The sequence below is a fragment of the Pyrus communis genome, chromosome 12 (genome assembly GCF_963583255.1).
Source record: "Pyrus communis chromosome 12, drPyrComm1.1, whole genome shotgun sequence".
Taxonomy (NCBI): Eukaryota; Viridiplantae; Streptophyta; class Magnoliopsida; order Rosales; family Rosaceae; genus Pyrus; species Pyrus communis.
Window position 1 is genome coordinate 20,354,263 of NC_084814.1, and position 15,966 is coordinate 20,370,228.

A 15,966-nucleotide genomic window follows, 5' to 3' on the forward strand; every position below is an offset into this window, starting at 1 on the left:
TCCAGCCATTTGACTCACAAACGCTTGATACTTAGGTGATAAACGATGTGTTGACATATAATGTGCAATTGCATATCTCACTTTTCCATCCGGAGAGAATCTGTCAGGTGGTTTACCACGGTTTTTCCTAGGAGGTAAAACATACGAATTTTCAATAATACTTGAATTATTAGAACGTACCTCTTGGATATCCTCGGGGACATGAGCGTGTACTGGCAGAGGAGAATAAGGGTTATGGTTTGCTGGACCTGCTGCTGCTTTGGTGCCATCCATTTCCATTCTCGCTGACCCAAACAATTCAGGCCCATTTATAGGCCTAGTCAAAGGCTCTCCTGTCGGTCCAATGCTGCATTCCGCAGCATGCTCCTCAAAAACAGCATGTGGGTCAGCACTTGGGCTGCCCAAAGACCCCACATCATGTTCCCCACATTCAATACACGGATCAGGACTTGGTTCGCTGTTAATGCATGAATCACTGCATGGATTAATGATTGGGCCGCTGCCTTGTGTACTAGCAGCAAGCTTATTATTTTCTTGGTTGTTTTCCACTCTCCCATTGGATAGCTCTAGTGGCATATCAAACCACCGATATTCGTCTGGTATACCAACCAACTCCCCCTGACGAGTAGGGTGGGTTTGTTGTGAAACAAAGAACATTTCAGTTTCAGAGAACGTAACATCCATGGTGACGTATAAACGCCTAGTAGAGGGATGATAACATCGGTATCCCTTTTGTTGGCTATTAAATCCCAAAAACACACAACGAACCGCACAGGGGTCCAATTTACTCCGTTGGTTTTTTTGAAGATGCACATATGCCACACAACGAACCAGCTCCTGTAACGGGAGCAACTTCGCCATTTGCCGTGATAACGTTTTCCTTTGGTGGGGAAGTCATGTGGTGAAATAATGATTTGTCGTATGTCATGTGATCAGTAGCCCCGGAGTCTATTATCCAGCCAGAATCTCGTTTAATGGATGCTAAGAGTGCAGTACTCATGTTACCTGTATCCTCATTTGATATTTGCTTAGTCAACGAGAGCATCTGGTCAGTACCTTCTTCTGCCGTGGGTTGCAATTTTCCTCCCAGGTTGTGGCCTATTTGTTTCTCCAAGCCGTGGGCTGATGTGTGGGGCCTAGGCTCAAAACACTTTGTTGCCATAGCAACTTGCCCAATGTTGCAATTGGATCCAATTCGGCCTGCTGTTATAGCAGCTCCTCCATCTCCAGACTCGGCCAGTTTGGCCTGGCCTATGCGCTTCCCTTTGGTTTTCAACTGTTTTTTCAATTCCCAGTACCACTCTGGATACCCATGTAATTCAAAACATGTTTCTTCAGTGTGCCGTTTTCCATTGCAGTGATTGCAACGAAGTCTATCCTTGTCGATGTCTTCTTGGGTACGATTCGGACGTGGTGTTCCCGTGAATGGTGGACGCATGGACGATGATGGGGACTTGGTGACCATTGCCATAGAGGAGCTTGTTGTCGTGGCTTTTGTCCCAAGCATAGTTGTCTTTCTTTGCGCTTCACGTCGAACCAAACTGAAGCACTCTTCAATCCCAGGAATGGGTTTCATTCTTAGGATTTCACTCCGGACTTGATCAAAGTCATTGTCTAAGCCTGCAAGAAAATCATACACCCTATCTTTTGACAGCTCTTCCTTACGGGTTCGAAGATCGACTGCGCAAACCATCTTGATAGGACGTCTTTTATCAAGATCTTGCCATACTCCCTTCAGTTCTGTGAAGTATAAATTTACAGGACGACCATCCTGTTTAGTCCGTGTAGCCTTACATCTCAGTTCATAATACTGAGACTCATCGGATCCGTCGTAAAACATCTGGGTTGCACTCTCCCAGATATCTTTGGCTGTCGGAAGATCAATGAAGAGACTCAACAGGTGTGGTTCCATGGTTTTCAACAGCCACCCTCGCACGATCGCATCTTCGGTGACCCACTTTGTGTAGCCCGGAGAGTCTTCTTCCATAACTGGAATTTTCCCAGTCAAATATCCATGCTTGCCGAGGCTTGCAGCATGGACTTCCATCATCTTTGACCAAACTTTAAAGTTTGTGTCATTCAATCGAATTCCAAACGGTACGCCGCTGATGTTGGTGGACTCCAGCGAACTGGACATGGGTTGGACGGTAACCAACTCTCCAAACTTTCTATCTTCTGCCATCGCACCAGGTTAGTTGTGATTTGGCAAGATCAAATTTTGATGTAGCTTTGATGATTCCAAAGCCACAAGGGTTTTGTTTGGTTTCTGGGTTCAAATTCTAAGAACACCAGGATTTGTTTTTTTTTCTTTTTTCTTATGCAATCTTTGCAGAATGCACGGCTTTGGGTTTGACTTGTTTTAGGGTTTGGGAAGAGACAGGCCGAAACCTGCTCTGATACCAAGATAAAATTATATGTGTTTAGGGTTTAATCTGTTATATTATTCTTCTCTCTAGGAGGCATATATATAGTCATACATGAGGCCCTATAAATTAGGAAACAAGAATCCCAAATAGCCAAGGAATCAGTCAAGTAATCCTATTCTAATTACATTCCTAAATCATAAAGTTGACTCACGCCAACAGTTTTCAGTTTAAATGCTTTGTGTGTGTGTGTGAGTGACAAGTGTACATTCTAAAACCTCAATGAAGGGCTAGGATCAAATCTGGAGGAGAATGGGTGTAGTATTTGTTTAAGTTCTCTTGTCCCCCACTCTTAAAAAATGTTTTGGGAGTTGGCAATGCACCAAACCCTACAAACATTCCTTATTAAATGAAGTGATGGCAGATGCAATTTGCACAGCCTTGTAGTCGTCCAACATCTCTGCATTCTTTGTTCCATTTTTCTGTCTAGTTAGCATGCTGGATTCCATACGTGCGTTTATAGCAATAGATTTATAATATATCTTACTTGTTTGCCGGCCAAAAAATTTCAGGGACAGGGATAGATATGTACAAGGGGACTACCGATTCAGACATGGATACTGCAAGCGCAATCCTAGGAAAATGTTTTTTGTGTTTGATATTTTCTTTGGGTACTGAAGTGATGACGGAGTAATTTTTTGCCAGATGATTATTGCTATGCGAACAATGTATCAGAAGAGCAAACTGGTGCATGGAGACCTTAGTGAATACAACATACTTTACTTTGAGGTGAGTTGCACTTAACCACTTTGAAGTTGGAGCTTATTTTACTTGATAATATGCTATGTTCTTGTGTCATCCCTTCCTTTTTGGCAGGGTCACTTGTACATTATCGACGTTTCTCAAGCAGTTGATTTGAACCACCCTCATGCCCTTGATTTCCTACGTGAAGATTGTGTCCATGTATCGGTAAGTTCTTCATACTGAGGTCACTTTCTAAAGTTCTGCGTCCATTGCTTATGAAAAGTAGAAGTAATGCATTTCGTGTTTTGAGCTTACCAAGCATTTGTCGGCATACAGGATTTCTTCAGAAAACATGGTGTAGCTGTTATGACAATTCGCGAGCTCCTTGATTTTATAGTTGATCCAACAATTGCTGATGATGCGGTCGAGGGTTATGTCGATATGGTTTGATTTCTTCCATTTTGTTCTCAAATATTAAAGAATTTAGGTCCGTACAAACAATAAATAAATAGATAAACAACTTAAATAAGATCTCTGTTTGACTGGCTGACTTCAGGTACAACAAAAGGTTACGGCAAGAGGAGATATATCTGCAGAGGAGGAAATTGCAGACTCTGTATTTGTACAGGTGATGACAATGTAACTGTGTTTATTTAATGGCTTTGACTTTGCGTATTTACGTGATTGTGGGCACCTAAAATTTTGAGATATTGATATGTTTTTCTTCTCTTCTTTCCAGTTACACATTCCGAAGACATTAGATGACGTGAAGAATGCTGAGCGGGATGTAATACGGTTAACTAGCGGAGAGGACACTGGAGACATGTACTATAAAACGATTACAGGACTGAAGGAGGCTCTTCCTCAAGGTCAACCAGCTCCATCGGAGAAAGAGCAGCAACAAGATGCTACTGCTGTAGCAGAGCAGTCTGAAAATCCTGAGACTGAATCCGACTCTGATACAGATGACGAGAACTCAAGTGACTCAGAAGGGCAGAGTTTCTCTTCCGAAACCAAGGCACAGGATCCTCTCGAAAAGAAGGCTGCTATAAAAGAGCACGAAAACAAAGTGAAAGAAGAGAAGAGGGAAGCTCGGAAAATTAAAGTGCCGAAGGCTCTGAAGAAACGAAAGAAAAAGATGGCCAAAGCACACAAGACCAGGTAGTTCTGCTTGGGATAACTATATAGAGAAATGGATGCAGTTATTGAGAAAGCATTCCGGAAATTTTGTTACAAAATTTAAGTTAAGAAAATTGCTTAGCTTCCAACATTTACTCTTTTTATTTTTGCTAAGAATTAAGAACTACAACATATACTCTTGATATATGAGAAACATAATCCTTATTTTTTATTTCGCATGTCATGATGTTATACCATATGAAGTCTCACGTTCCTAGATGGAATTTGTGAGGCATGTTGGCATCCCGTCCCGTCCTGTCCCGTGACATGCATCTCATCATATAGCTTTGTATTATCGTCATCGGACGTCATATAGCATTGTATTATCGGTACTGGATGTCATGGTGACTGTACGAGTTGTTCTCCTCTTACACACGATCATTTCTGCATTTAGCGGACCTTTTGGTCAACGTGATGGAAGTTTTAAATTGGTACAATTTAAACAGGGTATGAAAAGCTAAAACTACGATTCTGTGGCCTATTTTTGAAACCCAGCTCAACCCTTGGGGTTAAAATATGAATAAAAAGAAAATAGATGTCACCATTAAAACGACGTCGTTTCCGCCCCCGATTTTTAATTGCAGTTCACAGAAAGCTGCAAAAATTCGCAGCGCTGTCAGCTTCCGTTCTCTTCGCGGGAAGCAAAATGTCGAGCTCCGGTGACGAAACCCTAGCAGCGACACCACCAGCACCACCGCCAGCGGCAACCGAAGAAGAAGAAGCGGCGGCGGAACAGAGAGTTTCCGACACCGACAACGCCAGCGAGCAGTCCTCCCAGGAATGGGAGACCATGGCCCGAGCTTGGCTCTGCTCGTTTCCCGAGGCCAAGGCTGTCTCCATGGACGAGGTCGAAGCCTGGATCGACTCCAACTTCGATTTCATACCCCAAGGCATCAAATCCATGCCCCGGGCCGACCTCTGCCACCGCCTCATTGCCATTCAGAATTGCATGCGACTCCCCAGTCAGGTCCCAAATTCACCAATTCGGTTTCAAATTTTGATAATCCTTCGAATAAAAATTGGGTTTTTGTTAAAGGTGTAATCTTTGTGTGATGAAGCTATTGGGATTAGAAAGATGAGATTTTTAGGCAAATTAGTGAAAGTTTTGGGTGCCTTCTGGCAGATTACTAGGCAAATGTGGTTATACCTTCTGGCAGATTACTAGGCAAATGTGGTTATGGATAGAGTTAAAATGATCGGGCTTTTCGCTTATAAACCCTTGATAAGGTTACACTTTGCGAAAGGCCACCTCGAACCCCATGCTTCAGAAAAATACTCTTGTTGCTTTGCAATGGAGAAAGGTAAGAACGGAATTTCGCAACTAAGAATCCATTAGAGTGTGGCGAGTAGATAGTTGAGGAGTTCTTTTCTCTAATTAAGCTCTTGTGTTTCTGTAAAACTTATAACTGTCATTGGTGTTTTTTCTAATTTACTAATCGATTTTGGGAAACACACCATTGATGTTTGAATTGATAATATTATGTAACTTGGCTTTGGTTTTCGGTTTTAGACTAATGCTCTTTTTGTATTATGCAGAAGTTTTGACATGGTTTCTGTAATGTTAAATGGCAGGAAGGAAAGGAAGAAAACCAAGGTGATGTTGATATTCCACATGCTCGATTTAAACGCACTGATCAATGGAGACCAGTTTACATTTGGTTAGAATCGTTGGATAAAGATGACGTGGTTAAGTCCAAAGATATAGCAGACTGGCTAACTGAGAACCCGGATATCCAAGCAGAGTTGTGCTCTAGGCATTCTAAGTATCATTTGATGCACTATATCAAGAAGTGCCATATGAAGATATTGAAGAGGCGGGAAAAGAAGAAGCTATTGGATACTTCTTGTTTTAGCCCAATTACCCTAGAAAATTCCAAGCGTCCGTCTGAAGATGCAGATGCTTCTTCCATATGGACCGCATCAGTAAGAATTGTTTGTCTCAGTAGTTTTTATTTCTTGCAATGGAGGATGCATCCACTAAATGATCATAATCTATTCAAAAGTTTCACTCGACTGCTATGTATTTCTGTATGCTGTTTAGATGGTTTACTTGGTTATATTGCTCGTGTTGAGCAGGGTATCGTGCAGCCCGACACACCAGCCGCTCTAAAGGTTCACAAAGACGTGCAGATGAAACAAGAAGCTCCAGTGCCATGTATGGACCATTTTCTTTATAATCTAGGGAATATTTGAAAACCATTCTAAATCGAATGATCGATGTGCTTGTCCTTTCGACAGCACATTCTCTAGTTTGGTTGCATTACGGAGAATGGAGCCATTGCCTAAAATTGAACAAAATAAACTGTTTAATGAACAAAATAAACTCGGTTTAAAGGCTATTGATAGCTATATAGATTATATTAAATGCTATACAAGCTGTTGCATTTTTTCTTCTTAATTTTGTTATTTGACACAAATTCTGTTGTTTTGACCTGCTTCCCAGCTCCACTATCTGTATGCAATGCGTTGATCAATGTACCTAAAGATAGTGATGCATATGCGATGAAACGAAAGGAAGCAATTCAGAAATACGAGATGTAAGTCCACGATTGATGTTTTCTGCTGCATTTTATGCTCCAGAACATATTTCTGTTTGTTTACTAATTATTTTGATGTGGTTTCAGATTAGTGGAGCTGGAGAAGCTGCTTGCCCCCATCTTTTTAGCGCGCGTAGATACGAATAAATGAAGGGAATGTGTAACACCAAGCTCGTGCCGGAGTCCTGCCTGCACTTTTGTAGTTCTGTAATGTAGCTAGAGCTTTGCTGGCACATTACTAGTTTTTTTCGCTTTTAACTGATCCGAATGATGGTTCTTCTTAGGAAAACAAGGTTCTAAAAGACGCTAAACGCTAGTCGGGCGGCAAGTTGGGGCCTAGCGTCTAGGCAACTAGGGAGGGGCTAGGCGAATTTAAATAAATTTATTATATTTCGTGTAAATAAGTGTCTGTGTATACTTAAAATATATGTAATTACATCATAAACTACAAAATAGAATGACATATATATTAAGAAGTATTGGAACATAATGAAAACATGGGGAACTAGCATATAATGTGTGTTTATTTAAGTATTCAACAAGTCTTTTACAATTTATTGAAAAAAATAAAATGTAAAATGAAGTTATTTATTTTCTATTTAAGTGAGTCGCAACCTAGGCGGGTGCCTAGGTAGTTTAGACGGGCATCTATACAGGTATATGCGCCATTCCTTAATTTTCAAACGTTTAAGCATTAATTGGGACGGTGGCCAACCTCGTAGCGTCTAGACCTAGACGGCACTAGATGGGGATTTTTAGAACAGTGGGAAACCCGGATACTACTTCTCTGAGATTATATATTTCCGTTGTAATTGTACTGACACTGCCTCTCCTAAATTAATGAATCATTAACCTTGACTTGCATTGGATTTTAATTTCGTCAACTGAAGAAGCTTGTGGTGCAAGAGCATGATACGGAGAATATGCTCTCATAATTCTACATTTTTTAGGTTTTTCAAAGTCTACTTGTTCAAATGTGTAGACTAAGTTATTGCTTAGAAACTGCCGTGTGCTTGGTATGTGTTTACACTGGCTGCGTGCTTACCGACTTGGAATCAGAAGTCATAAATTAGAATGATACTTGGTTGTTCAAGTATGAGATGTGAAGAATCGGATTCATTCGTTACATATCCGTTCTTGTTTTATAGATTTGGATATACGAACGAGTAATGCTAGCGAGACTAAATTTTGAATTTAATTTCTCTAGTATTAACTTATACGAAAACAGTCCTGTCAATCGGCTATCCACACACTGCAAGATTCTTAAAATAGTTAATTAGCTGTACAAGGTTAAATTTAATATTTAAAAATGTGATTGTTTATTACCTAACCAATAAGGAATATGGGTGAGACTCTGATTTTGTATGTTTTTTAATTTTATATTTTATCTGACGATATTAAACTAAAAGAATTGAGAATTTTAGTTAAGTCGAACAACGAGCCAACCGTAATATTGATATTAAACTCGCCATCCTCACAACTCGAATTTGAAACCTTTCACGTACAAGTAGAGAGAAATACTTCTAAAACGCAATCGATTGTTCACCGAAATAAATAATAAGAATCTTAGAAATGCAGCTTCTCTTGCTCACTCACGTGGTGCAGGCTTAACAATAAATTCAACACAAAAGTCGGCAATTTTAGTCAACAATTACGAAAGGCTAGAAAGAGGTAGAGACAAATTTGGTTGGCCTGCTACTGTACAAGATGGTTGAAACATCAAGGATTAAACACTTGGGGTCTCAGAAGTTTGGACAGATGGAGGGCTACAGCTTCTTGTCCGTCAAAGTTGTGTTGGTGTTGGTTTTGCTGGTGCAGTTCACAGCAGCTGATCACAGTCACAAGAAGCACGCCGGCGACGGGGTGCAGCCGCTGTCGAAGATTCAAATCCACCGAGCTGTTTACGAGCTTCACGAAAATGCTTCCGTCAAAGCTTACCCTGTCCTTCTTGGCACCAAAGTATGTCAACCTGTATCTCTTCGCTATTAACCCATACGTATATACATCGGGTATCCCGCTACATGAACAGCGGAGCGGAATCCCCTTATGAAGTTTCTCATACACATATACATATACATATATACATATATATATATATATATGTATCTATATAATCTTCACGATGATTTTGGCTGAAAAATTCACTTTATGCTCAGGGGGAAGATTCTCAGTGGGTAACTATTGAAGTTGCAAGTCCGAAGCCTGCTGAAGATGATTGGTTGGCAGTCTTTTCTCCTGCAGATTTCAAGTAATGTCCATCTTGTTAACTCTTAATCTCCGTTGTTTTCAACATAATCCGTTTCTTGCAAGCGTAGGTGTAGTCACGTTGACTAGAGCGGATGCTTTCCCCATTGATTAGATTAATATAGAATGTCATACTTTCACACCAAAAAAAAATTAGTAGATTCACGAACTCAATCTTTTATGGCAGTTCATCGACTTGTCCACCTACCGACGATAGAGAAGTGGCTCCAAATATATGCTCAGCTCCGATAAAGGTTTGTGTTATTTCAAATTCATAATCTCTCTTGGAATTTGAGGAAATTATAGCTCTTATTGTTCTCTAACCGTTGACGTGCGTACTGAAATCTTGATGTTCTCATTTCAGTACAGATTTGCCAATGATTCCAATGCTGGCTATACAAAAACGGGCAAAGCTTCTTTGAAGTTTCAGTTGATCAATCAACGGGCGGATTTTTCATTCGCATTATTCTCAGGCGGGCTGTCTACCGTGCGTTCATGTCCCTTCTCTTTCAGCTTTGCTTCATACAATATTAAATATCACTGTTTCAATATTTCAGCTAATTGATTGCTTTTGGAAAGGCTAATCAAACTTCAAGTGTGTCACCATTTTCGTGTGTTTCTTCACGCTAACTGTGACACTTCAAGTGTTGTCTAACTATATATCCACAAAATGCAGCCAAAACTGGTGGCAGTTTCTAATTCTATAAGTTTTGCTAATCCGAATGTACCCCTTTACCCGCGTCTTGCTCAAGGGAAGGACTGGAATGAAGTAAGTTCATATAATTTTATCCACCACTTTCCGTTCTCATAAAAATCTGGACGGAAATTGAGTTATAATAATGTTCTTTTGTTCTTTTGCAGATGACAGTAACCTGGACAAGTGGCTACAACATCAACAAAGCTGTACCTTTTGTGAAGTGGGGTCTCAAGGGCGAAGCTCAAATTCGATCTCCAGCAGGAACACTGACTTTCCCTCAAGGAAGCTTGTGTGGTACGGATCATATGATCAATCCAATTCATACAGATAAGGCCAATCGAAACAAGAAAATTAATGTAACAAAGTTCTTGTGATTCGCAGGTCCACCAGCTCGAACAGTTGGTTGGCGGGATCCTGGTTTCATCCATACAAGTTTTCTAAAAGATTTGTGGCCAAACTCATTGTACACTTACAAGCTCGGTCATAAATTATCTGATGGTTCCTATATCTGGAGCAAGTCCTACCACTTCAAGTCATCACCATACCCGGGGGAGGACTCATTACAGCGCGTAGTTATATTTGGCGACATGGGAAAGGTAACATCAATAAAAATAAGAACTATCTGGCTTGGTGAATGTTCATATTATCAAGCTGAGTCATGAAAATTTACTTTTCGTTTCATAAATTTCAGGCTGAGCGTGACGGTTCAAATGAATACGCTGATTATCAGCCCGGCTCACTCAATACAACAGATACACTGATAAAGGACTTAGATAACATTGACATAGTATTTCACATCGGAGATATTGTCTATGCCAATGGATACATCTCACAGTGGGATCAGTTCACGTCACAGGTGGAGCCGATTGCATCAAATGTGCCATATATGATTGCAAGGTTTGTTGCTTGATTTATCCTTGTTTCTGTGCATGTATGTATAAGTTCACATTTCCCTTTGAAACTCATATGAAGTGTTCTGACAGTGGCAATCACGAACGCGATGCACCAGGGACAGGATCCTTCTATGACGGCAATGATTCAGGTGGCGAATGTGGTGTCCTGGCGGAGACTATGTTTTATGTTCCTGCTGAGAACAGAGCGAAGTTCTGGTAAATAACGAGAATGCTTGTGTCACAAGCTACTTAACCAATTATTTTGCTGTATACCAATCATCCGATAAATTGGGTAGTTAAGCATATTGTAACTGTTCTTTTACAGGTATTCGACAGATTATGGGATGTTCCACTTTTGCATAGCTGACAGTGAGCATGATTGGAGGGAAGGCTCTGAGCAGTACAAATTCATTGAGAAATGCCTTGCGTCCGCGGACAGGCAGAAACAGCCTTGGCTGATATTTGCTGCTCATCGTGTTCTTGGTTATTCGTCCACACAGTGGCAAGATGGCGCATTTGGCGAGCCTATGGGAAGGGAAAGCTTGCAAAAGCTTTGGCAAAAGTACAAGGTGGACATTGCATTTTACGGTCATGTCCATAACTACGAAAGAACATGCCCCATTTACCAGGTAACGAACACAAAAGATTGTATTAACTAGAAATTGCACACATGTTGTATTCTGATCCTTCATCAATGACGTTCGTGTGCTGCAGAATCAGTGTGTGAATACAGAAAAGTCTCATTACTCGGGAACTGTGAATGGAACTATACATGTTGTTGTTGGTGGAGGAGGCAGCCACTTATCGGCTTTTGGCCCGGTGCAAACGAGTTGGAGCCTTTTCAGAGATTCCGACTTTGGCTTCGTAAAACTTACGGCATTTAACCACTCGTCGCTTCTGTTTGAGTACAAGAAGAGCAAGGATGGGAAGGTGTATGATTCCTTCACTATCTCAAGGGATTATAAAGATGTTTTGGCTTGTGTTCATGATGGCTGTGAACCAACTACTTTAGCTACATGATGAACACTTGTTTTCTGATCAACAAATGATGTATTCTTGACAAGAAATTGTGCATCGAACAATCGACAATGTATTCTTGAAGTATTATTGTATTTTGAAGGGGATTTCAAGCGCTTTCAGATAACTAAAACTGCATTTAAGACCGCGTATTCGTGAGTTTTTGGTAGAAAACGTTAAAATATGTTCAGTATAAAAAGTCTTTTAAGTGTTTTTCAGTACATTTGGAGAAGGCGCTTCTCTAAGGAATTTCAGATCTAAAGGTCGCCACATTACAAAGTTAAATCGCTTAATTGGTATAACGACTGAAAGGTATCCATCCGAAATTTAGCCATCACATTACGTTACAGAACTATAAAATCATTTGCTATGTCCAGTATTTCTGCATTTCTTGTTGACTCTTTACTATGTTCGTAATGGACGTGAATTGATGAAGTAAACCCTCTGCTATGTCCGCTGTCTTGTCCGAAGCAAGCTCACCTTCATAGTCCAGGAATGTCACAAATTCAGTTAATCAATGGTACTTTTAGAGACATGTCCAAGTCAATAAGTTGGCCCTGTGATATGAATCTGACAAGCGCTATTGAACTTTTCGAAAAATTATGCAGATAAAAGAACAAAAAGATCACAATGAAGACGTTGCAGCGCAAGCGTGTCCATTGTATTTCCAGAGTGAGCAAGTCTCACTGTAACTGTGAAGAAAGGGTTCCAAGAGAGAAGAAAGAAATTTGCAAAATAGCAGAGATTTGTGACTCGAACGAGACATTAAGCTTTGGAGTCGCATTTCTTGCTAATGTCACACTGGACCAAACAGCCTACGTTAAGGATGTTTGGAAGGAAGGTTGCGGTTAGACTTTCGAGTGATCAAAGTAAACATATACAGAGAAGCAGCACCTGAAATGTCAAGACACTATGCATCAAGGATCAAATACTTGCAAATGAAAGCGCGCTATTTCTGATATGTCAAGAACTCATTAGTTTCGTGAGGTTTTGATGAGTTTTTGATAACTTACGTGACTTTTTTTTGTCTCCTGTTTTGCAAGCTTAGACCATCTCCAACCTTGGATTAAAATTTAAAAATTTTAATCTAGAAACGGTTTTTCTCTTCCAACCCTTCTCAGTTAAATTTTTAGCCCGAAATTATTAAATAATGAATTTAGAATTTTTTTTTTTAAAGTAACTTTTAAGGAAAAAAAATTATGTAGAATATCCTAATTTAATTTTATGAACATTTTAGCCTAAAAATATTTAGATTCCGATAAATATTAAAAAATCACTAAACCGGCTCCATGAAACTTGTGGAACATTACGAAAGAATATGAAACGGATAAAATAAATTTTTTTTAATTACTTTAGCCGTTGTATTTAAATTTGAACCGTTAGATTTTTTTTTTTTTTTTTTGTTACCGTTGAATTTGATCAAATTAGATTTTAACCATTGGATTCAATGAATTTATAAATATAAAACTAAAAAAATATATACATATATGGTGGGCCAGCCCCCTAATCCAAAGGGAATCCCGGGCTAAATTTGCCTCGTAAATGAGTTTTGAATTTTAACTCATATTCACCCCAAGGGTTGGAGCAAATTGGGGTAAGTTAGAACCTAAAATTTGAGTTTTACTCTAAGAGCAACTCCACCCCTATCCACTTTGTGCCAGCACCCAGCCCATTTATCCACTTAATTGAACAGTAACAGACTCAATGAACAGTAATAGGCCAAAGCATCTCCACCCCAAAAAAAAATGTGCTGGCACCTAGTCTAAAAATGCGCTGGCACAAACGATCTCCACCCCTACAAAATGCGCTGGCACCCAGTCCATTTAAAATATTAAATAATTTTTTATAAAATAATAAAAAAAAAATAGTTTTAATTTCGGATAGGATTTTTAACCAATCTCGTCACGCCACGTGTCATTATCCGAACGTACTATTTTTTGAATAGATTTCCGCTAAGATTTTCAACCAATCCCGACAACCCACGTGTCACTTCCTGTTTACAATAATTTAGGCAAGATTTCGATAAGATTTTTAACCAATCTCGTCACGCCACGTGTCATTATCCGAACGTACTATTTTTTGAATAGATTTCCGCTAAGATTTTCAACCAATCACGTAGTGCCACGTGGCATTGTCCAGAACCTCATCTTCTTTTTTTTTGTCCATATAAACCCTACATCCCTACATCCATCCTCACACTAAACTCAATCCTTTTTTTTAGCTCAGAATTCTTCTTTATTGTTTTCAAATCTTGAGTTCTTACAATGTCTTCTTCAAGGAGAGCGTATAAACAGTTGCAAGAGCAGCAGAAAAGGTTGTTGGCACAACAGGAAGAATTGGTCAATCTTGACCAAGATGGAGGTGGAGATGAGGTCTTCGCAATGGAGGAGGATGAGGATGATCACCATAGAAGGCGGAGGGCCTCACATTCCCGCCGTATCATGCAAGCTATGGGTCAGATAGCCAAACCCGAACGTGCGGCAAACATCGATAGAAGAAGGGAAAGACGAGGTAAAGATCTCTTGGAAGATTATTTTATTCCCAACAGCGTTTACCCTGATCATGTTTTTAGACGTCGTTTTAGAATGCAACGAAGTTTGTTCGCTAAAATCATGAGTGATGTTTGCAACCATGATCCATATTTTGTGCAAAAAGAGGATGCTTTTCATGTGCTAGGTCTTCTTCCTAAGCAAAAAATTACGGCTGCCTTGCGAATGTTTGCATATGGAGCATCTGCAGATCAAGTGGATGAGATCGCAAGGATGGGAAAAACAACAGTTCTGGAGTCCCTAATGCGGTTTTGCTCTGCAATTGAAGCCCTCTACACCAATGAGTACCTTCGGCAACCCACACCAAGGGACATGCGAAGGCTTCTGAGGAAGGGTGAGATGCGAGGCTTCCCTGGCATGATTGGAAGCATCGACTGCATGCACTGGACATGGAAAAACTGTCCAAGTGCGTGGCAAGGAGCTTATGGCGACAGAAAAGGAGCCAAAAGCATCATTTTGGAAGCGGTGGCTTCTTTTGATACATGGATTTGGCATGCTTTTTTTGGTGTTCCAGGAGCTCAGAATGACCTAAATGTCCTTGCCCAATCTCCAGTGTTTGACGAACTGCTACAAGGGCGTGGGCCGAGATGCACATATTGGGTTAATGGTACTAAATACGAGGGACCATACTACCTTGCAGATGGTATTTACCCAAGGTGGTCAACATTTGTCAAAACAGTGCCACACCCGCAGAGTGAAAAAGATAAACACTTCGCAAAGTGTCAAGAAGGGTGTAGGAAGGATGTCGAGCGTTGTTTTGGCATCCTGCAAGCTCGTTGGGCCATTGTCAGGAGTGCAGCTAGAATGTTTGATGTCGAGGCTCTTCGATCCATCATGATGACGTGTATTATTCTTCACAACATGATTGTTGAAGATGAGTATGATTATGATGCCGTCGATGAATACGAGCCGGATCCGATGAACAACTCAAGAACACAAATCTACTATGCTCATGACCGGACCGAAGATCCCGTGCAACACGAGCCGTTGGAACGGGATGGACGTTACAATGAATTGATCGTTCAACGATACACTTCATTGCAAGAGCCATACTGGCACATAGCCCGCCAGAATGACTTGATTGACCATCAGTGGAGATTGCACGAAGGCGAAGATAATTAAAATAAGGCTTGTGGTTGAAGAATAAAGTGTATTGTTTTTTAAGTGATCTTATTTAGTGTGTTTGCTTTTTTTTTTAAGTTTAAATGGTGAGGTTATGTAATTTTATTTGGTGTTTTAAGTTTAAATGGTGAGGTTATGTAATTTTAAGTTTAAATGGTGTTTTAAGTTTAAATGGTGTTTTATGTAATTTTATTTGGTGTTTTAAGTTTAAATGGTGTTTTAAAGTTCTAAAAATAAATAAGAAATTAAATAAAGTTCTAAAAATAAATAAGAAATTACATAAGAAATTAAATAAAGTTCTAAAAATAAATAAGAAATTACATAAGAAATTAAATAAAGTTCTTAAAATAAATAAGAAATTACATAAGAAATTAAATAAAGTTCTAAAAATAAATAAGAAATTACATAAGAAATTAAGTAAAGTAGTACAAATAAATGCGAAATTATACAAAGTCTGTGGAGTTAGGATATGTGGTGCTAGGATCTTGGTTGCTAGGATTTCTGTAGCTGGAACCCCCTTGACTTGTTTCGGCATCTCTTGCACGCCTCCTTCGCACGACATCTCTTTTTTCTGATGTCCAAAAATATTTTGAATTCGGAGACAGTCCTACTAAAGACTTG

General features: G+C 39.8%; 2 protein-coding genes and 1 pseudogene across 2 annotated transcripts; all 3 read left to right on the forward strand.

Moving 5' to 3' along the window:
- The first annotated feature begins 1,910 nt into the window (after nt 1-1,910).
- On the forward strand, nt 1,911-4,458 carry LOC137710138 (uncharacterized; annotated as a pseudogene).
- A 422-nt stretch (nt 4,459-4,880) lies between these two features.
- Nucleotides 4,881-7,299, forward strand: LOC137711566 (uncharacterized). The gene is made up of 5 exons (XM_068450819.1): nt 4,881-5,253; nt 5,859-6,209; nt 6,363-6,441; nt 6,730-6,823; nt 6,911-7,299. The coding sequence occupies exons 1-5, from the start codon at nt 4,933-4,935 to the stop codon at nt 6,972-6,974; spliced, it is 909 nt and encodes a 302-aa protein (XP_068306920.1). The 5' UTR covers nt 4,881-4,932; the 3' UTR covers nt 6,975-7,299.
- A 1,119-nt stretch (nt 7,300-8,418) lies between these two features.
- Nucleotides 8,419-11,772, forward strand: LOC137710400 (probable inactive purple acid phosphatase 27). The gene is made up of 11 exons (XM_068449407.1): nt 8,419-8,782; nt 8,980-9,071; nt 9,255-9,321; nt 9,432-9,554; nt 9,744-9,836; nt 9,929-10,058; nt 10,146-10,360; nt 10,456-10,661; nt 10,748-10,873; nt 10,983-11,286; nt 11,372-11,772. Exons 1-11 carry the CDS (start codon nt 8,531-8,533, stop codon nt 11,675-11,677), a joined length of 1,914 nt encoding a protein of 637 aa, XP_068305508.1. The 5' UTR covers nt 8,419-8,530; the 3' UTR covers nt 11,678-11,772.
- The last annotated feature ends 4,194 nt before the right edge of the window (nt 11,773-15,966 follow it).